Source organism: Impatiens glandulifera, chromosome 3 (genome assembly GCF_907164915.1).
Source record: "Impatiens glandulifera chromosome 3, dImpGla2.1, whole genome shotgun sequence".
Lineage (NCBI taxonomy): Eukaryota > Viridiplantae > Streptophyta > Magnoliopsida > Ericales > Balsaminaceae > Impatiens > Impatiens glandulifera.
Window position 1 is genome coordinate 49,455,005 of NC_061864.1, and position 24,387 is coordinate 49,479,391.

Below are 24,387 nucleotides of genomic sequence, written 5' to 3' on the forward strand. Positions count from 1 at the left end.
AACTAGTTGGCGGCGTTTATGACGAAATATCCTCCACTTCCACCACTGGATCAATCGGGTATATGATGTTTTTTATATCTTTAAATACTTTGACTATGGATTAATTGAGATTTGGTTTATTAGATATTATAATGTTGAATGAATTGAATATGGAAGTTTATTGGATAATGGTATTTTTGGATTATTGAGATTTTGGTATATCAAATTCAGTATTTCTAATTTGTGTATGTAGGTCTGAAATTGTTTGGTATAAAAAAGGTAAAATTCAGTTTTGAAACGTTTTATTTAAAAAAAATGTATAGCCGAGAGCATTTGAAATGCTTTTGTTAATAAATAAAAGAGTTTTCCGAGGGCATTAGAACTGCCCTCACAAATACTCTTTTATTATTTCCGAGGACTTTCACTATTCTCGGTTATACTTTATCTCCGAGGACTTTCACTGCCCTCGCAAACGCGCTTATTTTCTCCGACAGTTGTTTCACCGAGACGCGCCGTGGGCGTTTATTGCCCTCGGTGAGCTCTTTCACCGAAGGCACAGACCTTTTCTCCGAGAGATTCTGCCCTCCATAATAATTAATTTTTTACGTTCACTAAGCATGCCAATAATTGTTGGGAAGTTTAGACTGATGCGACTGATATATCAGGCTTTTGGTGGACTATTTGGCTGAAGAAAAATAATCAAATTTTTAATGATAGTAGTCGTCTGGTGCGTATCATTTAAAATGTTATTATTATTATGAAAGCCGGTAGAGTCGGTCGAAGAATTTATCATTCTTCTCGTGTATTTACGAGTTCGTTAACTTATTGAGTAACGTTTTATTTCATATGTAATGTTTTGTCGATTTGCTTAAACAATTTAAATCATTTTTAATATATTAAGTGAAAATAAGAGAGGTCGTACCATAACTCTCTTTTTTATTGTATTTTAATTATTAATCAACTCTTTAATCTAAGGCCTTGTTCGGATTGGGGTTATTGTAATAACCTAGAGGGGGAAAATGAGTAATGATTTGTGATAATTTTGAGGAGATGAGAATATTTTTGGTAAAATTACTTAAAGGGTATTAATATATAATAATAAAATAATAAATAGTAATTTAAAATAAAGGGTATTTTAGTATTTTGGTTAATGAATTAAGTGATGTGATTGATTAGAGGAGGAGTGAAAAGATGTTTGAGTGGGTTGGGTTATTTAAATAACCCCAACCGAACAAGGCCTAAAAGCATCTCCAGCGCATGACCTGTGCCCGCATCGGACAGCGTGGAAAATGGCAGGTCATTGCTTTTTTTCATTTTTTGCACTGTAGGTAAAAGCAAAAGGAAGGCAGTGCCCTCTATGCCGGTCATGCTCAACTCTAACATTTTTATTATTATATAATATAATATACTCTATATAGGAATATTAGTTATATATTTAATTATACTATTTTTTTTTACCATTTTTAAGTAACATTGTAATAACATTAAATAAATATATATTCTAAAATTTTATTATAATATAGAATATTAATTATATATTTAATTATAAAAATATTATAATATATTTTAAATTATAAAAATATTTTAAGTTATAATTACATTAACATGTTTTAAGGGTGAAATTCTCAAATTTTTCTATAATATATATAATATAGGAATATTACTTATATATTTAATTAATAAATATATTTTTTAAATAAATTAATATATTTTTTTATTAATTATATTAACACGTTTTAAGGGTTTAAATTTTCAAATTTTCCTATAATATAGGAATATTAGTTATAATAGTATAAATTAGTTATTTATTTAAAATAGTATAAATAAAATTCACATTTAAATTATTTAGATAAGGGGCGGGCGGAAGCATTGGAATGTTTTACGCAAGTATAACATGTGTCCGCTTTTCTGCTGAGGTGAAATATTGATTTGACAAAATAAGAGGGCAGAGGTCTTGTGCGCTGCTGATGCTCTAAGGGTCTTTTTATCATATGAATTATCTCTAGTGAACAAATATATTCAATAATCATATGAAAAATATATTTCTTCTTAAATGAAAGTTCATTTTAAGCTACATAATAAATCATACAAAAATAAATTAAAATAATTAAACATGAAAACAAAATCAAATAATTTAGATAAGATAAATTAAGGGACGAATCTATATATTAACAAACATTTATTTATCTTAATCTTTAAAAAATAATAGTAATTTTGATCTAATAGTTTGTAAGATAAACTGCATATATCTTATTCTCTTAATTCTTCTCAAATGCATGTTTTCTTTTTAACATTTTTTAATTTGATTTTTTTTTCTTATATTAAGTTTAACCATTTCCTAATTCTAGTTTCTGGTTTTGCCCCTAAAGAAAATTTGTATAGCAATCACATGTTATGTTACTATTTTCCCTAATCATAAACGTTATGAAAATTAAGAGACTCACGATTTACCTTTTTCTCAATGAGCTAGGGAATATATATACTTTTCCTATTTACTACACAAAATGAAATGATAGCTATTAAAAGTATAGTATATTAATGGTAATGCTCACCTAATTGCACAATTAACTTAATTAATCTCATAAGTCATAAACCACGTCTCTCACATTTAGACTTTTCCACCGAATTAATTAATTAATAATTATATATATTTTAAATAAATAAATAAAATGATCTCCAAATTTATTAATGCCATCTATTATTCCTTCCTAATTTGTCCTTATTCTAACTTTAAATATTTATACAACTTAGGAAAAGTGACAACTATTTGTAAATGTCTTTCCACAACCCTTCCACTGAATTTAGACAACACAAAAAGTAATTAAAAATATCTTTTTTTAAAGTCATTTCTATTATATACATATATTAAATCTGTATCTAAATAATTAGGTCATCAAATTTGATATATCTCTTGACTAATATTTATATCATGTTAACCCAACAGTTTATGGTTACTCAGAGTCTGTTTTTGGAATGAATGATAATATAAATTTTATTTATGTTTATGCAAAATTTAACATAAATAATAACAAAATTGTCTAATAATACTTTCATAACTTTAAACTATATAAATAAACACTAATTGGTCAATAAAGTAATAATATATACAGCATCCTTATACAACACTTTCACACAGCACCTACCTCATATGGAAAGAAAGAGAAAATATATCTTAAAAAAAATATAAGAGAGAGAAAAATATTTTCTCTTTCTTTCCAAATGAGGTAAGTGATATGCGAATATGCTGTATATATTATTACTCTGGTCAATATATACATATATTCAATTTGTAACCTGAGTTATACATTAAAATAAAATATATTTTATTTATACAAGTTTCATTTATTTGTTTCCAATGTAAAGAAATCCCCAATATTATATTCTTTGTAATTAGAAGATTAATGAAGTGTGGAGTTGGTAGATAAAAAAAATTGTTTGTATATAAATACATGATTTATTTAGATAAATAAATTATAAAGAAAATAAAGATGCTTCTGACAATGTCTTTCAATCCAATCATGAGAACAATCATACTGATCATTGCCCTAGTTAGAAGAAGATAAACTAGGACAGCTAGCTAAGCTAGAACAAATTATATGCTTATTTGGATTTGGGTATTTATTTGAGATTATTTAAAAAATATTGTTAATCAAATTATAAAAGGTTGAATTATTAGATAAAAATATTTAATAATTTTTATTTTTTAGAATATAAAATATTATAGTTAATAAATTGATTCATTGATGAATATTTATAAGAATAGTGGGTTATTAAATAAATATATCAATGAATAATTTTAAAAAAAAAGATTAATTCAAGCTTATTTGTTAAACGGTTAAATATGCTTTTTATATTATTTAATTTATTCGAATTGTTAATACTAATGTGTTTGATACGATTAATTGTTTCAATTTTATCTAATATATTCATTAACGTATATAAATTTGTATTTATATACAATATTCTAACATAGTGGATATTGAAGAATCAATGCATGGAATTTTATTGAATTTGAAAGAAATTATATTGAAAGGTCATTTATATGAAACCTGTGACGCGTCTATTGATTATTTGTTAAAATTACTCCCGAACTTATTTGTAGTTATAATAAGCGAAATCAAATTAATCCTATAATGAGCCAAACATTATGATAAAAGGATTTTAGCAGTAGTTTTTAACATGGAATCAAACTTTTCACCTAACATAGTTTAAATTTGAAAATTTTTCACTGTCCAAAAGTGATTATATAAATTAACCCATTTAAAAACACTTTATAGAATAAGGTTTGATGTATATGTTTTAGAGTTTAAGCAAGAAAAAGTTGATAAATTTTATTAAAAATATTTTTTTGTATTAAATATTGAATTAATGTTTCTAACCATAAGTTCATGTATTAATTAATTTACTTCATTGGTTACTATTACAAGTCATGGGTTTAATTATTTGGCACATTTAATTATCTCCTTTCTTAACTAATCATGGGTGTTTCTTCTTTGCAGGAACCCTTGTCCTTTCCCATATCTTTTGGCTGATTTTGGTTTTGGAATCTTTACAAGACTTTGGTCAATTTTAAGGCCTAATTAATTAATTACCCATACCCAACTTGAAGTTTCAAACTTAAATTAATGGGTTTTGTTTATATAAAATAATTTCTTTTGTCTTTTTATTGACAAAGTTCATAATCAACTCCAATTCAAAACATTTTGAAGTTTAACTTCCAATAGCATGTGGCTAAAGTTTTTTTTTTTAAAAAAAGTTGGTACGTTTTTCATTTGACTCAACCAATTTAACCAGATGAACGAAATTTGTCGTCTGACAGACTCGAACTCAGGACCCAGAGAGGCCGAAAACATAGGTATCCACCTCCATTTGACTAAAAGTTTAGTTATTGTGTTATCTCTTTCTTGATTCTAATTGAAACCCTCTTAATTGAGAATATATAAATTTTTGTGTTACAAAAGATGTTTAAATTAGTTTTTTCTTATACAATTCAATTAAAACTTGTTATATGTTATTAAATTATTAACTTTACATGAATTAATTAAACTGGACTTTCTCATGTGATTTTGTAAATAGAAAAATCCAATTAATTATAAATGTGAGGAGTCCCACAAAAGGTTGTCACATTCATTAATTTAATTATCTGAATCGTTTGACGAGACATATGAGAAGAAGATGAAGCCACATAATAATTGAAGATATATAGGGCCATAATTTAAGTATTTGGGAGGAAAAAATAATTGTGCATGGTCATTTAAAAATGTATTATTGTAGGACTAAATTAATTAATATAAATATAATATATATAATTATCTAACTTTTTTTTAAAGGAGGAAACCCTTTTGTTATTACTCTCTACTTTTAAAAAGATACCAAAATACAATAAAAAATAACTCAACAAAAACTTTTTAAAACAAATTATCATTTGAAAGGTCACAAATTTATTGTTAAAAAAAACAAAATAATTTGAAAGAAACTAAATCAAATTAAAAACGGTGACTCAAAACTCGAGCAATATCTCATAAAGCTTAATATATTATCTTATTTTTTAAACATAATTCACCCTATGTATTTTGCATACTTTTATATATATATATATGAACTCTAAACTTTTGTTTCTCTACATTTCTAACTATATAATTAGATTAAACCAAAAAAAATATTGTTTTGTAAATAACAAAGGAAAGGACAATTTTATTATTGAATCTCATTTTTCTTTTGTACAAGAGTGGGCTTACATACCTATATATATATATTTGAGATTTGTTTTTTACTGAAAATTTCACTCATAAAAAAACCTCAAAAACCCTCAAATAATCATTGTCATACAAAAATAAAATAATAATAAATAAATAAATAAATAAATAACTGCTTTAGACATGTAAATTTATTTACTTTTCAAATGAGTTAAATTAGATATGAAAATATTTTGCATCTACTTTTCAAATGAGTTAAATTAGATATGAAAATATTTTGCATCTATCTGATTCTAATTTGTGTTTTGAAACAAATATATAAATATTATCACATATAAATCAAAATATTAAAAAAAATAATATATAATTTAAAAAAATTACTTCTCCCCGTTAATTTTCGTAAATAGAGAATGACAAAGTTAACACGTGACTCACAAACATACTCAACCAATTTAACCTGTCGAGTGAAATTTGACCCACTCGAAATGACGGTATAACCTTTGCAGGGTAGGTCAGTAAAAAAAAATTAACTCCATACAAAATATGTATAAAACAAAAGAAAATACATTAAAAAAATCATAAAAGTCTTTCTACATTTTATATTTAGTTATAAAGAAAATATAATAATATCAAATTGTTTATTTTTTTTTTCTTTATTAATAAATCCGAAAAGGAAGCAAAATCTTGAAATCACCTCTTGATCGTGACCCTTCTCTCTCTTTCTTTATAGATGAAGTTCATCTCATCTCCCCTCTCCTATTAATTTGATTCCTCCATTTCATTTTCCCAAATCTCTCTCTTGCCATCTTTGTTGCAGAAAACAGAAGAATATTATCACCTGCAAAATAATATGGGAAGACATTCCTGCTGCTATAAACAGAAGCTCAGAAAAGGATTATGGTCTCCTGAAGAAGATGAAAAGCTTATTAAACACATAACTCAGTATGGCCATGGCTGCTGGAGCTCTGTTCCTAAACTTTCAGGTATATATAGTACTTATCATTCAAACCCTTTTCTCTTTTCTTATCTTATCTTCATTTTGGATAATTGATTTAATCAGGTCTCCAAAGATGTGGGAAAAGCTGCAGATTAAGATGGATTAACTACTTAAGACCAGACCTTAAGAGAGGCACATTTTCTCAGCAAGAAGAGAATCTCATTATTGATCTTCATGCAGTCCTTGGAAACAGGTTTTGATTCTTGTGCTAAAAAAAACATTTGTCTATTTGATTATTGTGTTCGTCATTTCACAAAAAAATGTTTTTTTTTAACTAGGTGGTCTCAGATTGCAACACAGTTACCGGGAAGAACAGATAACGAGATCAAGAATCTATGGAATTCTTCGATAAAGAAGAAACTCAAACAAAAAGGGATCGATCCCAACACTCACAAGCCTCTAATCTCGGAAATTGATAACCAAGTGACTATAATTCCCAATAACAACGACCCTTTGGCCATACCAACAACAAACAAAAGAATTCACGAAAACAAGAAAAAAGTGGCAGACAGGTTTGTTTCGTCCCATGATCAGCAAATTAGTTCAAGTTCTACTACAACGGCAGGATTCTTCTCTTTTCAACAATTGAACTATGAGACATGTAATATCGGTCTTTCCACTCCAAACACGCCCTTATTCCCTGAATTCAATCCTACTGTTAATGTTCCTCAAATGGGTTCTTCTTCTTCTTGTTTCTTTGAGCAAAATCCATTCTCATGGCAGCAACAGCAGCAACAGACAGTAGATTCCATAAAAGCAGAGAAAGAAAATACTGTAGTTTCTGTAGAAGAAGACATGAAATGGTCTGATTACATTCAAGCACTTCAAAATCAAGAAATACAATTCATGAATGAAGGATCAACCAATGGTTGGATTTCAAATCATCAATTCCAGAGACTTCCAGCAACAGCTTATGGTCAATTCTCTTAGTGTGTGTCTTTTTTTATGTGTGTCTTGTTGTGTGTGTATGTGTGTGTTCAATATAGAGTTTAGTATATATAATTATAATTAATATCATAGTGGTAAAGACACTATGGATTATTATTTCTTTGATTACTCTGAAATGGGTTTTCTAAGATCTATAATTCTCAAGTCAGTAAATCATCTAAAGTTTGAGTTTTTTTTTTTTTTTTAACGTAAAAATCTACTTTTTCATTTTCAATGGCATTCTTTTCAGTGAAAAAAATATACCCATTGAATAGTTCTTCACACTGATCATGATAGAGATGGTTTTATGTATTTTCAGCAGTTAAGTCTTATTTTCAAATGATCAGTTTCTCTCAGGTTTACCTGTTTCCTCTATGTTGAGTTATTTGGAATTTTTATATTAGTTTAATTTTTTTGAGTAGGATGTTATTAGTATGATAATCATACTTAATTATTAAATTTTGAGCAATAATCAAAGATTTTTTAAAACTAATTTATTTATTTTTTAAATGATTAAAGTATGAAACTTGAATCAAAGACAAGAGTTTCTAACCTCTACCAAACAATCCTACAAAAAACTATAATTATTAGCATTTGTTATTACAATTATATAAAAATAACAAGGAAGATAGTTTTAGGATTTGAATGAATTTAACTTATTTGCTTCCTAATCAATAACTTCATCCTGATGAAAAAAACATTACAAAAAAATTTGTACTTTTATCATATTTTACTAATAAAAAACCAACAAAAAATTCTCTTAAAACTTGTTTGATGTTAAGACTTTTTATATATTTTTTTTACTAAAAACTCAATTACCAAATCTTATTCTAATCACTTAATTAATTAAATAAAATGTTAAAATACATTTACATCATTTTAAATACAAACAAAATATAATAGTTCAATCCATTAAAATCTCAAATAATTTATTTTTCATTCAATACAATTTTTACAAAAAATTTAATAAAAATCATAAATTACTTAAAGTCAAACAAGTTACCATTCGACATAAGTTTATGTATAAACTAAAAGGGAAACACTTTTTTTTTTGAGTTAAAATGAATTTCACTTTCTCCTTTTGAAATATGAATGAAATAAGGTCTGGTTCGATATAAATTATTTAAATAATCATAACCCAAAAACATCGTATTATTCTCTTTCATTTCTTACCTTATACAATTCAATGCCTAAAATACCCTCTACTTTTAAATTATTAATTATTAATTTTATTATTATATATCAATTACAATTACAATTATAAGTCTTTTTAACTCCTCAAAATACTCAAAATAATCGCCATCATTATTTTTATTTTTTTAAATAACTCAGTTATTTAAATAACCCCAATATGAACCCGACCCAACTTTTATTTTAAATTTGATGTAATTTCAAATAAGGAATCAACCCCCACAAAAGAAATACTTGTAGTACTAGTAAATATCAATCATGTTAGAGAATCAACAGTAAAGAGAGTCTATCTATTTATGTGTATATATATATATATATATATAAATAGGGACCACTGTGAACTGGCCTGCAATGGATAATCCTTAATTTGTTTTCACAAAGACACCGACAAGAACAATAACAGCAACAAAAAATTGAAAGAGATATATGAAATCCGTGTGAAGATTTTTATTTAATTCTTTGGTGAGAACGAAGGGGCAACCGTTTCCTCATTTACAACTTATCTTTTCCAATAAATCTTTAATGGCTTTTCTCAATTTTTACCAGTTCAAGTAAGAACACCAGAAGGATCAGAAGAAGATGGGTCCCTCTTCTTTTAATGAAATTTCATTTCTTTTTTAATAAAATATGACATATTATGTACAGAAGAAAGCATGTTGTGAAGGGTCAATTCAATTTTTTTGTAATTTTTTTTTGTATAAATATAAATGCATATAGACAAAATGAAAAATGATAGTAAGATTTTAGGGTTTAAACGGAAGTTCAAATTTAGTCATAAACTATTATTATAGCTTAACATGGACTTTCCGCACAGACCAAAAAATCGACAGTTTCACTACTTATGGGAATTAGAGTTCTACACTCATCCTTTCTGTATTCATTATTTGTAAATAATAATAACGGTGGGGTTAAAACTTTTAATATCAAGTGCTTTTACATGTATAATTCCAAAGTAAATAATTTGGAGCAAAATAAATTCATTTAGTTTTGGGGAGATGATTAAGGATTTGGCTTATTCCTTGTTTGATTTTTCTTTTTTTTTGTTGTTGGGCTGTGGATGGAGAAACGGCAAGCATGACGTGTACAATAATAATGTGTGATTCATGAGATTCATAAGACATGTTTTCCATGATCATTGACTTCAATTCCATGTGAAAACATAATCTGACCTTTCTGATACGGGTTGTCTTTATTTGCCATTTCCTATCATTTAAAACAAAACAAAAAAGCTTTTTAATGCACATCTAAAATTACATAATGAGAACTTATAAAGATGGTTTTGTCTTCTAAGCGTAATCTATATAGAATAGTAATAGGTTATTGGGTCATCGTAATGAGTCGGATTATTGATTTGCGGGTTAACTAGTACTCGAGTACTTGTGTATATAGTGAAGGGTCTTCTAATTGACTATTATATGTTTTTAAATAGTTGAAATTGAAATGCACACAAAATATTTTTGTCAACTGTCGTGAAATTGGACAAAATTTACATTTGCAAGCTAGCTTTCTTTTCCATTTCAACAAGATTTCTTTTAGAGAGAGGATTTCAAACATAGAATAAAGTCAATTATTGGGCCGGGTTTAGGGTATTTGGGTTTAATCAAAAATACCTCTTTGATTCAATAATTATATCCCTTCATCAACATCACCATTCAAATCTACCTTGTCATGTTTTCAATTGGATCCATTTGAAAAAACTTTTCTATTACTAGAATTGAATTTCATGAGATGATGTCAACAAATTTATTATTTAAAAAAAATGTAAAAAAAATTATAGTTCAAACCCAACTCCAAAAATTGTTTACATATATTTTGTATACCACTTTTACTCGAATAACTCATTTTCTTTTTTTAGGGTAACAAGCTAACATGACCTCCCTCATTATCACTTCAATTTAAGGCAATTTAAGGCGTTTTAAGTGTAAATCAAATCTATGACTTTTGGTCTCTTAGACACCGACTTTTACTATTTGAGCTACTATAACTCACTTTTCAATAACCTATATCAATTAAAGGTAGGAAACTAGCATGACAGTCATTTTCATTAAAGGCGTTTTAAGTGAGAATCAAATTTATGATATTTAGTATATTAGGAACCTTGTCACTTGAGACCAACTAATATCTAAAAATAAATTATTGGTTAATCTAGATAACCCGAAAACCAACCAGGCAACCAAAAAAAAAAAAAAGAACATTGAATAGCCCATATTGGTGTCATGTGGTTGAAAAAAGAAGTATGATCTGAAGTATATTGGTAGAGATGTCTTTGTGGGGACAATTGAATGACGTTCACAAGATCCATTCAATGATTATAAGGTGGAACTGTTGATTGTACGGAGAGGTATAGTAAGAGAGAGTGATATGGATATGGAAGACCCCGCAATGGTGGTAGCAAGTTGATTAATAGATTCAACACATGGAGCATATAGTGAGACGTGTTCTTAAACCCTACTATTGAATCTCATGCTTCTCAAATGAGATCATGTAATCAATTCGATCATAACATAACAACTTAAAGATGTTACATATCTCAAAGTTTGATTCTCATGTAAAAAAAATATTGGTCTAAAAATAAACAAAATATAACAATCATCCACGTCTCTTGGGATGATTTTGCCCTATGATTTCTACCTCGGGAAACATCATCTAATAAACAAAAGTTAGTTGTTGAAGTGGAACAGCCTAAGGACTATTAAACGCCTATGTATGATCCAAGATCTTGTATCCTAACCAATTGAAAGATATGCTAAATGTTTTATAAAGCTATTCTTTGGAACAATTTTGTTTTTCTATTATTGTAAGCTTCAATTAGTTGTTGCCAATTTTCAATACAAATGACAGTTCTGGGAAAATGAATTTCTACCTCGGACAGCCGAACAAATTCCTTCTTCAGCGGTTCCAAGTTTGTACTATTTCCTTTGCTTGGCGTCACGAATATGGAACATTAGCTGCAAGAAGATGATGTGAATTAACAATTTTTGCTAGATATGCTTCACAAGCATCTAAACTTAGTGAAATGTTTCGGGAGCTAACCTTGGTACCCACATAAAACGTCGCAAACATGCCAGCGAGAGTAGAAATTCCTGCAAAAATTAAGAGTTTGTTTGTTGGAGCCATTTTTTGAAATAAATCGATTTTCATTTTCTGAAAGAAAAATATTTCATTAAACTACATTTGCGAAGAAACTCCCAACAAAAAACAATAAAATCCATGTTATGACATTGATTGTCATAAGTTACTTAAACAGACAGGAAAATAAATGAGTACAACATTAGAAAGAAACTCAAAATAACAAGAAACCGAAAAGTATTCTCAAAGTTGTTCAACTAGAAATTACTCCTCATGGTCGGAAGAGCTGAGATCAAAGCAGATCGCAGCTCTTCTTGTGGCACCTGAGCCAAGCTTGTCTCCTTTATCATCGTAGTTATTTGAGATATCAAATTTTTGTTTATAAAAAAGTAAAGTATTTGAAGTATTCGAGATCCTAAATATTTAATATTAAAATGTTATAAAACGGGTAATTTTGGTTAATGATCATCCTTTGTATTTAACTTTAAAATTTTATAAAACAATTAAGTGTATTTGGTATATGGAGTTATGGGATAAGTGGTTATAACCCTTCATCAAACAAGACCTAAGTGAATGAGGATCGGCCATGATATTTATTTCAAGATTTAAGACAAGAAGAGAGATGAGACGAACCTTCTCTTTGGAGGAACCGAGAAACCAACCAGTTGATCCCCGATGGTCCAATTACATAGCCGACGAGATTAGCCACCTGAGGATAAAAGCTGGCCATGGATTAGATACGCTGGTTCAAAATGGTAAGCTTAACAACAAATATGTTCATAAAATGACAAGTTTTACAGACCATGAGACACGTTATTGTGATAGCCCCGGAAATTGCACTAAGTTCACGAGAAACAAACGTCCAGAAAGCAGTTCGCACCTTAGAGAAGAAAGTATGGTTTCAGTAATGATATCCAAATTGTAATGTGAATATAGAGTAAAGAGACAAACCTGGAAAGTATTGACGGCTGATTTTACAATCATTTCGGGGACAAAGAACACACAGGTTAACCATGCCCATGAAAGTAGCTTCCTAAGGCCAAACAGAAATAGCATGGTCAGAGGAGAGACAAGAATTAGGGCTTGATTGATGTGGCTTATTTGGATTGAATAAACCATTAAACCATCATCAATCACTTCTTCCATCAAACCAAAAAATACTCTTACTTTATATTTTAAAATATTCAAATGTAAGGAAATTTTGGTCTTTTGACTCAAATAACCAGAATAAACTACTTTTTACTTTTCACAAATAATAAAAACAAGGCTTTTGGCACACAAAAATACCAAACAAGCTCTTACAGTTAACTTGGCTTGATGAGAATAAAATGTAAAAAAATAATTACCACTCTAGATCATGCCATATGGCAACAAATGTGAAGATCACCCATACGTTGAGAAGCTTTCTTCCAGAACCACCAAGAGGAATGTACATGTACCTACAGTTCATATCCACCCATTAGAAAGAAAACTACTAATGCAAGAGACCAATTAGCTTATTTGATGTGGAACTTGTTTGATCTGGTTAATCCAAATAATCCCATTTCCATCATAAATCAAAATACCAAATAATCCCTACTTTTTATAAAATTTAAATATTAAATACAAAAGGATATTTTTGTAATTGTAACCTAAATAATCTCAAATCCCACTTTATCATCAAACAAGATTTTGATTCATAATCCAGATTTTATTCAAATAACCCTAGGTCAAACAAGCTTGTGGATTATTTGAGATTATTTTTTATATAATCCACTTTCCTATCAACCATCACTTTTACAATCTCATCATTCAAATAATTAACCAAAATACCCTACATTTTTTTTATTATTAACTGAAGATAAGGATAAAATGGTAAATGAACCTAAATAATCAGATTTTTTTACACTGAACATCAAACTTTTTTTTCAAATAATCCAAGATCAAACAAGCTCCCAGAAGAACAAGAGATCTGAATCTTTCACCTGACAAGCCATTTATTGAAGGATGCATGCCAGCTTTTCCAAAAACTTTCAAGGTTATGGCAGTTATTTATACACCTTGGCATATTCTCGGGAGCATCAATGCCATTGATCTGTAACAATGTCCATGAAAATGTGTAAGAAAAATAATTGTAGAACACTAAAAAATATGCGGAACTTCTGGCATCTAAATTGGGTCTTAGCCATTTTGGAGTTTGAGATATACGAAAACATATCAACCATGAAGTGCTAGGAAGAAAAATGAGTGAAAAACATACCAGACCCCAGAACCGGAAGAAGCGCCAAATTAGAAGAAACTTGAGCCACATGAAGTTTAAGACCTGTTAATTTATATAAAGCATCATAAGTTTACCAGACCTGATTAAATATGTAATGTTTCGATGTAACCTTCGCGTTTACTATAGTTTGAATGAAATTTTCACTTTTCAATACGAGATATGATTCTCAAATTGTCTTTTCAATACCAAGAAGAGAACTTCATTGTATTTTAAGATCACAGACAATTGGGAATCAATAAATAATTTTGCAAGTTTCCACCTACAGAGTTGTAAATTTTCATTTTTCAAAAATTGAAATTTCTTCATCTAACCGTTTTCAAGGTGTAATTGCTTTTCCTAATTATATGAAATGTAGTATTAGTCAGATCCACTAATATTTTGACATGCAAAATGAAGTGAAAAAAAAAAACCAGATAATAGTAATAATTAGATTGTTAGAAAATCGGTTCTATGATATCTCTTTGCATGGATCAAAAGCTTACTCCATAGCCAATGATGAAGATGTCTGTAGGAGACAACTGTTTCCAAGAACCACTGCCAATATAGAAAAGGATCTTAATCAAAGAGAAAAAAACATGAGAAGGCTAACATTAAGTATTCACGAGAATAGGTTATCTGGAGTTCATAACTAGAGACACCCACCTGATAACGAAGGCATTATAGTAAAAAAAGTGAGTCATCAATTCCATTAGGAAAAGGCAGAAAAACCATCGTACGCCATACCAAGCTACTTCTCTCAGCGAATAATTCCTCTGAGGTGAATCCAACTGAAAGAAAAATAAGCGGCAAGAGCTGTTAAAAGACATTGGCAACAAAATTAAATCAGAAATCTAACAAATAAATGCTACTTTATATTAAAAGGAAGGAAGAAGTCTCTAGGCTCAGTTTACTCAAATTAAAGGAAATGAGGCAAATCAAGAGAAGACCACTGTTTTCATGTAAGTAAGATTTGCAGAAAGCTAACCTGTGAAACAAATGCATTGAAGCTTATGATGGGTCCAGCAATGTAGAGAGGAGCAAATAATAAATAACATAGGTATATGCCGAACGAGAATTTGTCATTCTGGACACTTCTCTCCTGGAAAAATAAATAAGGTATTAGTAGGATGATAATCAAAATGACAACATCAACATAGAAATGCCTCTTTAAAGAGATCATACAAGAATAACAGATTACCTGTAGCAACAGGTAGCATGTTTTCCCAGATGAACAAATAGCACAAGTTTGCACATGCTTCTGCAATTATCAAATAAACCCTCACCAGGGTAATGAACAGTGGGGACAGGAAGAAAAAACTGCAATCAGAATTTAGAAGAATCCTCCAGTAACTTGAAGGGTGAAAAAAAATAGCTCAGGAAAGGAAATAGATACTACAATAGAGTAGGTAAAGAGACCATATTCCCATTGACTATGGTAAAAAGATCATGGCAAGCTACATCCTCTCACAATTGGAATTTTGCATAACGGAAATATGTATAGGGTGGTAACTAAACCATTTATGTGGAACTCAACCAAATACTTTCTATGGGTAAAAACTAAAAAGGCATAGAGAAATAATTACCTTCTGATCAAAACGAGAACTATGTGCCCAATGGTAGTCATGTGCAAAGCTTATCATTCGCAAAGTCACTGCAAAAAATCAGTTAAAAGTATCTTTTAAATTTTGAATTAAGAAAGTTATGTTACTGTTTGAGTTGAAGGATATTGTAAACAATGCAAAGATTCAGGAACCAAACTATGTTCATTTGAATTAAGTAAATATAAATAATAGTAATTCCTTTTAAGGCACATATATAACGAACTTAGTGTGAACACGTTATGATCACAATTTTGCTGCTTGGACAAGATGACAAGATATCATTGATGCTACATAGTACATACCTTAATCAGTTAATCATATTCTAGCCATTTAAAGATTCTTCTTTACCATTGCATTCATACGGAAAATATCCAAGGAGACATGCTTCACAAATCCATTAACTCTTGATACATAACAATCCTCCCTCTTCATCTAACAAGACAAAACAATCCGACTAATTACCTTAATTTCTAGAGTCATGTCATCTCAGTAGCGATTATGTAAGGAACAACAAACCGGGTTCTTCAAAGTAAAATGGAAGATAGTTATGCAGTAACAATGGTGGCAAGCATTGCAAAGATATTTAGTTTAGTTTAGAGATGGCACCATTTTAACAAGATAAACACCATTTTACTAATTTCCAAGACCATCTTTGTAGTTTTCAATTTAATTAATACCTAGAATAGTTTCTCATAAATCATAATAGGTACAGTCAAGGCTATGATGATTCTGAAGGAGAAGGACCATTGCAAACTAAGAAAGTTCAAAGGAAGTACCGAAATTAAAACAGATATGCCATCTAAATGCACCCCGATGGTTGTCCAGAAAAGCCCAATTATTCCTATAGATGTACATGGTTAAAATGATCAGAAGCTGATAAAGCAAACAGTCTATAGCAAAGGAAAATCCACAGTATATATCTATATGTATGGATTAACACTACTCACCCAAAACTAGAGAATCTGTATCCTTCAGAAAGACGGTTATAAATTAGAAAAAATAAGTTGAAAATCCAAACAAGCACTAAGAAATACTTTGTCCGTCCAAATGTCTGCAGAAAGAAAACCCTGGTCAAATGTGAGAAGTATCAGAATCTACTATAATTAAAGCTCAAACATGTAGGACGTACACCCTTGAAACCACATGAGCACATATATAAATTGCCTAAGCAAGGAAGAAAACAAACCTTTACTAATAGAAAATTTGTCGAAGCGATGAGAATGATAAAAATGGTGCTGCGTGAGGGGACAAGGAACCAAGTTAAACCGAGATGTCAAATAGACAAACATAATCATGAAGACAATGATATATATACCCATAGTTAAGTCGAAACACATACCATGCTCCATGTAGATAATAAATATAAGCTAGAGAAATTAAAAGCCAGACAATGGACATCCCTCTTGCTTGTAGATGATAACTTGCCCTAAGCACATTCGCCACCAATGTAAATATTCCGAAAACAAAAGTAAGAATTGATAAGTTCCCACGAGTATTTCTCCATTGAGCATCAGAGACATCCTAAAGAGAAAAAAAATGAAATAAGATCAAATCAAGCCAGCAGAATACACTGGTTTCTAACAATTAACCAATCATCCAAAATCCATTGCATCAAGAGCCCCATCAGAACATGTTATAACTCAATCTTAGTTGATCTCAAATCTAACAGAACTCTATCCTGCTAAGGTTTCATTAACACATGCTTAACAATCTGGTGTTGCATTTACAAACTAACATTTTACAAGTAAACCCAACTTCGGAATTAAGAAAAAAACGTACATTAAGGCGTCCACCAATCCATCCAGAACCTAAACCACGGAGATTGCGAAAATGATCTGCATATAGAAACATAACGAATTGAAGTCAGAATAAGAGAATTGAAGAGGATTTCGTAAGGGAGAGAGGAGAGGGAGTACCGGAGGAAAGTTTGAGAGAGCGATGAATAATGAAAGCATAGAAAGCAACGGCATAGAGGATGAGGAAAACAAGCTCTCTCCTCCGCCACGAGGTTTGGCCCATGGAGAATCGGAAATCTGAGTAGAATGTGTAGAGTGATTATCTCCGGCGACGGCTTACGGCTTTAAGCTTTCGATGAGCAAGAGAGACGGATTGCTGCTTCAGAGTTCAGACTTGACCGAGCGGAATCAATCGGGCAGCTTTTCCGGCAGTTTACTCAAACCCGACCCGGAAACGGAAATGATTACAGAAAATTACAAAGGACGATTTTGTATGAATCCCTAACTTAAACTATCAGATTTTCAAGTTTCTCACCCTAAACTTTAATTTTACAAATTTTGATACATAATTTATAATAAAATTTCTAAATATTTATATATTATAGTATATTTATTTAAAATATTATAAAAATAATTTCATAAAAACAAAATTTTATATTAATATGTATAAATTATAAATAAACTTTAAATATGCTAATAAAATTAAAATTTAATTCTTATTATTGGTTTATATTGTGTGTTATTATAAATAAAATATTTATATTATATAATAAAAATAAAAATTTATTTTAAATAAATAATTTTATATTTAACTAGGATAAACTACTTGCGTGGAAAAATTAATCAAATAGATTATGTATCAATTTATATTATACATGTTTAGAAAAATATTTGATAAATATTCAATTAAAGTAAAAATATTATATATGATAAAAAAAAATGATAATGAAAAAAATTAAACACATAATTGAATAATTATAATACATAAAAAAATATTTTATTCTATTTTGAATGAATTTATAATATTTTAATTAATAATTTAAAATTAATACACAAAAATAATAACAAAATAAAAGACAAAATAAATATAGTTAAATGGGAAAGGGAATCTAGTTTACCACATTATAACTGGCTCTTGTATTTTAAGGTAAATTTTTTTGCTTGGTAATACATAAGAGGGTTCATACTGTGGTATATCATATCTTCTCCCAACTAAATGGACATTAAAAAATAGTCACATTTAACTTATACCATACCGTTCTGGTTGACAAGTTAAGAATGTCAAAATTTAAAATTGGTATATTTTAGATGTGTTTATCATTTCTCGTCAAATATTTTAATTAATTTTTTAAATTATTATACACATTAAGTAAAATATGCATAAAATGACATATTAAAGTATTATAAAATTTATTTAAAATTTAAGAAAAATTTTATTTTACCTCATATGTTTTATCCTTTAAGGATTTCCATTATTAACGTCATTCGAACGAACGACCAATCCTTCAAAATTCAAATTCACATATTTTATTATATCTTATCTATCCTTTAAGATTTTTTCATTATTAACAGCACTCGAACCACCATTTATTCATCCTCAAATTCGCACCACATTTTATCAATTCATCTCAACAAATTTGAATTCACATATTCCATTATATCTTATCATTTAAAAATTCTATTACGGCGTTCGAACATCTATTTTTCATCCTCAAATTCGTACCACCAATCCCTCAATCCCTCTAATTGAAATTCACATTCCATTATTAATGGTCACAATTCCTTCAAGGATTTCACTATTCACAGCGTTCGAACCACCATTCTTTCATCCTCGAATTCACACCACCATTCCCTTAATCCTTCTAATTCAGAATCTTATTATTAACGACATTCGAACCACCAATACTTCAATTCGAATTCACATATTTTATCATATCTTATTTATCCTTTAAGGATTTTTCATTATTTATCGCATTCGAACCACCATTCTTTAATCCCAAATCCGCATCACATTTTCTCAATCCATCTCATCTAAATCGAATTCACATATTTCATCATATCTTATCCTTCAAATATTCTATTAAGGCATTCAAACCATCATTTTTTTATCCTTAAATTCGCATCACCAATCCCTGAAAATCCCTCTAATTGAAATTCACATTCCATTATTAATGGCCACCATTCCTTCAATTCATATCCTTCAAGAATTTCATTATTAACGACGTTCGAAATACCATTCTTTCATCCTCAAATTCACACCATTCCCTAATTCCCTCTAAATCGGATTCTCATTATTAACGACAATCTAACCTCCAATCCCTCCATTCGAATTCACATATTCCATCGCATCCTATCATTCAAAGATTCTTTATGGCGTTCGAACCACCATTTTTCCATCCTTAAATTCACACCACCAACCTCTCTAATTTAAATTAATATTCCATTATTAATGGCCCCTATTCCCTCAATTCCTATATGTAACCCCCGAGAATCGTCTCCCCTTGGTCCGTAGCTTAGCACGTGCCGTTGACGCATGGCAATACGGGGGAACATGTCGTGGGGTGGCTCGAGATTCGATGTGTTTCCACCTTAGTTTGCGTGTCAAACATCTTTTAAAATGAAACATTTAGTTTTAAAAGATTTTGATAATACCTGGTGCGATAGACATTAATTATGTAAAAATAATTAATTATTTTTCAAATTTTAATAATCTAAGGCTAAATAACAATTTAACCAGAACCTGGTTTAAATTAATTAAACATAACTAATTTAAAAAATTAATTATTTAAAAATTAGAGTCTCCAAGTGATTTTATGAAAATCAATAAAATGATACGTGTATAAATGTATTTATACTATAATTTCTTAAAAGGGAGGGGGAGGGGGTTGTGTTTCGGTTACGCTCGGGAAGGGGCTTTCGTGCTATATCCTCTGCACCCGTAAAATGATGTCATCTTTTTATTTTTAAAAATACCCTGGCTATTAAAACTTTCTTAATAACATTTTCTTTAATTAGTAATATGAGGGTTCTAAATAAGGATAAACTTAGTTTGCATAAATAATTGTACAAAATTATTTAGAAGAGTGTACCTACGATTTCGTTGATATATATGAATAAAAACCCTGAAAAATGTTAGAATAAGTGTTAGAATTTAAAAATTAATTCCAAACAGAACCTTAGACAAAAACATTGGTTTATAAAGTATCCCAAAAATATTAAAATATCATTTTCTGACCTTTCGGGATTATTTGAAAATGAATTTAGGTTCCAAAATTACAAAAATAATTTTGGGTTTTGAAAAGTGAAACCAAATAGGCCTTATGATCTGAGTCCTAGGGTCTGAGTCCGGTTTAGCCGATCTAGGCTCGATCAAGACCGGGGTGGTCTAGACTAGGGCTCGGGCACATATGTCAAGGGACCGAAGGACTCAGACTGCTCGCTCTTAGACCTGGGAGGCTCGGTCCTGGGTTAAGTTCGTCTATCCTAGTCATCGGTCCTAGATCTAGGGTTAGGGTTAGGTTTACCGGTCCTAGGCTAAGAGAGGGCTCAGTCCTAGGGTTAGAAACATCGGTCCTAGGTCATAAACATCGACCCTAGGTCAAAAACATCGGTCACAGGGCTCGTTTCAAAGCTAAAAAACTTTGTCGGGTTCCTTTGTCATATGTTCGAAAAATCGATCTTACGCTAAGGGGATGACTCAGTTATAAGTTGAGAAACTCGGTCGGGTTTCTCGGTCCTAGATTAAACCATCGGTCGTGGGGCTCGGTCCTTCCTCAAGAACACTGTTCCTGGTCGGAGGCTAAGTTTTCTCGGTCACTGCTAAAGAATAGGACAGAGGTGTTCTTATTTTGGTTAAAATTTCAAAAGTCCATAACTTTTTATTCAAATCATGGATTCATGATCTGTAAGCTACAATTAGTTCATATGATCATGAAGAACAAAAATCTTAACATAAACCACGATTTTAAGATCTTTATAAAGATCAATTTCAAAACACCATTTTAAGGTCAAATTTTGGGATTTTTCAAATTAGACCATTTAAATGTCTAATTTTTGTTCCATTAACTTTGAAATGATGAATATAGTTGAACTCAACCAAAACAAGATCATCATTTTAACATTAAAATAATTTTTGAAGATTGAATCAAAATCCAAAAAAAATCAAAAACACAATTTGATCAAACATGATCAAAATAATGAAATAGTTGCTTCATGCTTGGGATACATCCTAATACATTAACAAACATGTATAACAACTAATTGGATCAAAAATATTCAGATTTAAACTAAGAACACGAAATATTTAAAAATCCATTTTTAAGTATAATTTTTGAAAAGTTCAGTTTGATCAAACATGATCAAATCGTTGTTACAGTTGCTTGAAAATCCTTCTAACATGTTAACGAACATGTATATCAACTAACCGAATCAAAAAAATCGGATTAAACTCAAGAACATAAGATTTTAAAAAATTCAGTTTTTAAATTCAAATTTATGAAAATTTTGATTTAAAATGATTTAATGTGATTCCTTTCAATAGAAAGTTCATACATGATATATATAGTGATTCTAAATAAAGAAATCATATAATCAAGATAAAAACAGATCAAACCCAATCAAACAAGAAAATTTGAAAAAATTCAAATTTTTTAACAACAAATCATGATACAAATGATATGGAAGAATATCAACAGCTGGAGAACACACCTGGGATATGTTGGAAGCTATCCCAAGGTCTGGATTGTGGCTTGGATCGTCGGAGCAGGTTTAAAAAAATAGTTCATCGGAATCTTCAATGATTTGATTCAAGTGGTGATTTATTGGTGTTTATTTGATGATTTGCTTTACAAAGCATATGGAGTATTTATAGTCGAGAAAGGTCAGTTGAAGAAGCCCAATTCAAGTCAAATTTGAATTCCGATGAGTTTATCCTTAATCTTATCCTTAGTCATGACAGCCTACTTCTAGGGCGAGGTGTCCCTCCTACCTATAAGGCTATTGATGGAGGGAATAGGGCGAAGACATGACAGAAATTTGAAGGGATAAGGACGCATGTAGAGGAAGCTATAACTTCTGGAAGAAACGCACTAACGTGGTCACATTTCTAGTGAGGGCCACGATCCTAGTGAAGAAGAAGACCGAAACAACGTCGTTTCGACTGACATCGTTTGCGTTCCGTCCACGGTCAACGATCTTGACTAACGGGGTTAGTCCATCATGTTATTTGATCCGGTGTGTCAAACGTGCGCGAGCTTGGCTTCAGTCATCTATGTGGCGCATTTTTGAGCGTTGGATGAAGATCCAGATTGATCTGATGACCTAGAATCCTGCTGCAAAGATTAAAAATAATTTCTGCTTCATAGGATCATCCGATTTTATTTTATTAAAAGATTATTAAAAATCGATTTTTAATCCCTTTTTACTCATTTATTAACCAAAAATTCCATAAAAAAATATTTCTATAAACACAATAAATATTATGTTCATATTTTATTTTTTTGGGTATTTTTGGGAATGTTGGGTATTTTATTTAATTGGTTTAAGTCATAAATTAAACATAACTCTTGATTAAATCACAATTAAATATTTTTAATCTCTTCTTTGGTCTAATTTGGGTAAAATAAATACAATATTTTATCCTCAAATTATTTTTAGAATTTTTGAACAATTTTCCTAGTTAGGGTTTAATTACTACAATAATTAAACTTTAATTAGATTTTCATTCCTTCTTTAGGTTATTTTGAATATAAAAATTCAAAATATTATTTTAATATTATTAAAAATAATAATATTATCTTGAAAATTAGGTAAGTCAAACTTTCATGCTTATAGAATGCCACTCTCGAACCGAGTTTGAGTAAAACAAACTTAGTTTTGGAAAACGTGAGTTTGAGGTTTGATCATAAAAATTTGTGCCTTAACCTATAGTGAGGTAGAAGGATAAAATCTGGACGACAATGAATGCTGGTGATAAATCACAATAATGACTCATAATCGGGGACATCATATGATTATTTTTGTATGTTCACTTCTGTCGGGGATAGACTATCATAATATGTTGGGTCAAATTATTTTAACTAAGGGTCAAAGTATTCTGACTAATGGAATTTTGATGATGAGTGTGTATAAAACTCAAAGAAGAAATCTAAGCCGTCTAATTGTCTTTATGCAGGTGCATTAAAACATGTTAAATTAGACTAACTCTGAATGAGCTTCATTAGACTTATTGGTTATTAGACGTATTTAATTAAACGTGCAGTCTAACAGATACGTAGTTAGACGTGTAGTCTAACAGATACATAGTTAGACCTGCAGTCTAACAGATACGTAGTTAGACGTGCAGTCTAACAAATATGTAGTTAGACGTGCAGTCTAACAGATACGTAGTTAGACGTGCAGTCTAACAGATACGTAGTTAGACGTGTAGTCTAACAGATACGTAGTTAGACGTGTAGTCTAACAGATACGTAGTTAGACGTGCAGTCTAACAGATACGTAGTTAGACGTGCAGTCTAACAGATACGTAGTTAGACGTGTAGTCTAATAGATGAGAGTTAGACGTGTAGTCTAACAGATGAGAGTTAGACGTACAGTCTAACAGATGAGAGTTAGACGTGTAGTCTAACTCCTTCAGATTAGTCTTAAGAGAAACGTAGTTAGACGTGTCGTCTAACAGATGAGAGTTAGACGTGTAGTCTAACTCCTTTAGATTAGTTTGAAGGGAAACGTGGTTAGACGTGCCGTCTAACGGATGAGAGTTAAACGTGCAGTCTAACTCCTTCAGATTAGTCTGAAGGGAAACGTAGTTAGACGTGTCGTCTAACAGATGAGAGTTAGACGTGCAGTTTAACTCCTTCAGATTAGTATGAAGGGAACCGTAATTAGACGTGTCGTCTAATTCCATTAGAACTGGTGGTCTAATGGATCATACTATTAGATAGGGGCGTCTAAC

The 24,387-nt window shown here is 30.0% G+C and overlaps 2 protein-coding genes across 3 annotated transcripts; one reads left to right on the forward strand and one right to left on the reverse strand.

Moving 5' to 3' along the window:
- The first annotated feature begins 6,340 nt into the window (after positions 1–6,340).
- LOC124929439 (transcription factor MYB61-like) lies at positions 6,341–7,973 on the forward strand. The gene is made up of 3 exons (XM_047469799.1): positions 6,341–6,658; positions 6,736–6,865; positions 6,951–7,973. Exons 1-3 carry the CDS (start codon positions 6,526–6,528, stop codon positions 7,600–7,602), a joined length of 915 nt encoding a protein of 304 aa, XP_047325755.1. The 5' UTR covers positions 6,341–6,525; the 3' UTR covers positions 7,603–7,973.
- Positions 7,974–9,738: 1,765 nt separating this feature from the next.
- On the reverse strand, positions 9,739–17,889 carry LOC124929438 (membrane-bound O-acyltransferase gup1). Of its 2 annotated transcripts, XR_007098657.1 has the most exons (19): positions 17,616–17,889; positions 17,479–17,534; positions 17,039–17,220; positions 16,886–16,934; positions 16,647–16,750; positions 16,476–16,540; positions 15,682–15,749; positions 15,297–15,356; positions 15,084–15,197; positions 14,762–14,886; positions 14,602–14,653; positions 14,099–14,161; positions 13,824–13,933; positions 13,206–13,298; positions 12,811–12,892; positions 12,662–12,739; positions 12,493–12,568; positions 11,654–11,873; positions 9,739–9,993 (listed from the first exon to the last, which is right to left on the reverse strand). XR_007098657.1 is itself a non-coding variant. In XM_047469798.1 (18 exons), exons 1-18 carry the CDS (start codon positions 17,716–17,718, stop codon positions 11,719–11,721), a joined length of 1,635 nt encoding a protein of 544 aa, XP_047325754.1. In that variant the 5' UTR covers positions 17,719–17,889; the 3' UTR covers positions 11,179–11,718. The 2 variants fall into 2 exon arrangements, 1 of the variants encoding a protein (XP_047325754.1); XM_047469798.1 differs by lacking the exon at positions 9,739–9,993 and having other exon boundaries at positions 11,179–11,873.
- Between the last annotated feature and the right edge of the window lie 6,498 nt (positions 17,890–24,387).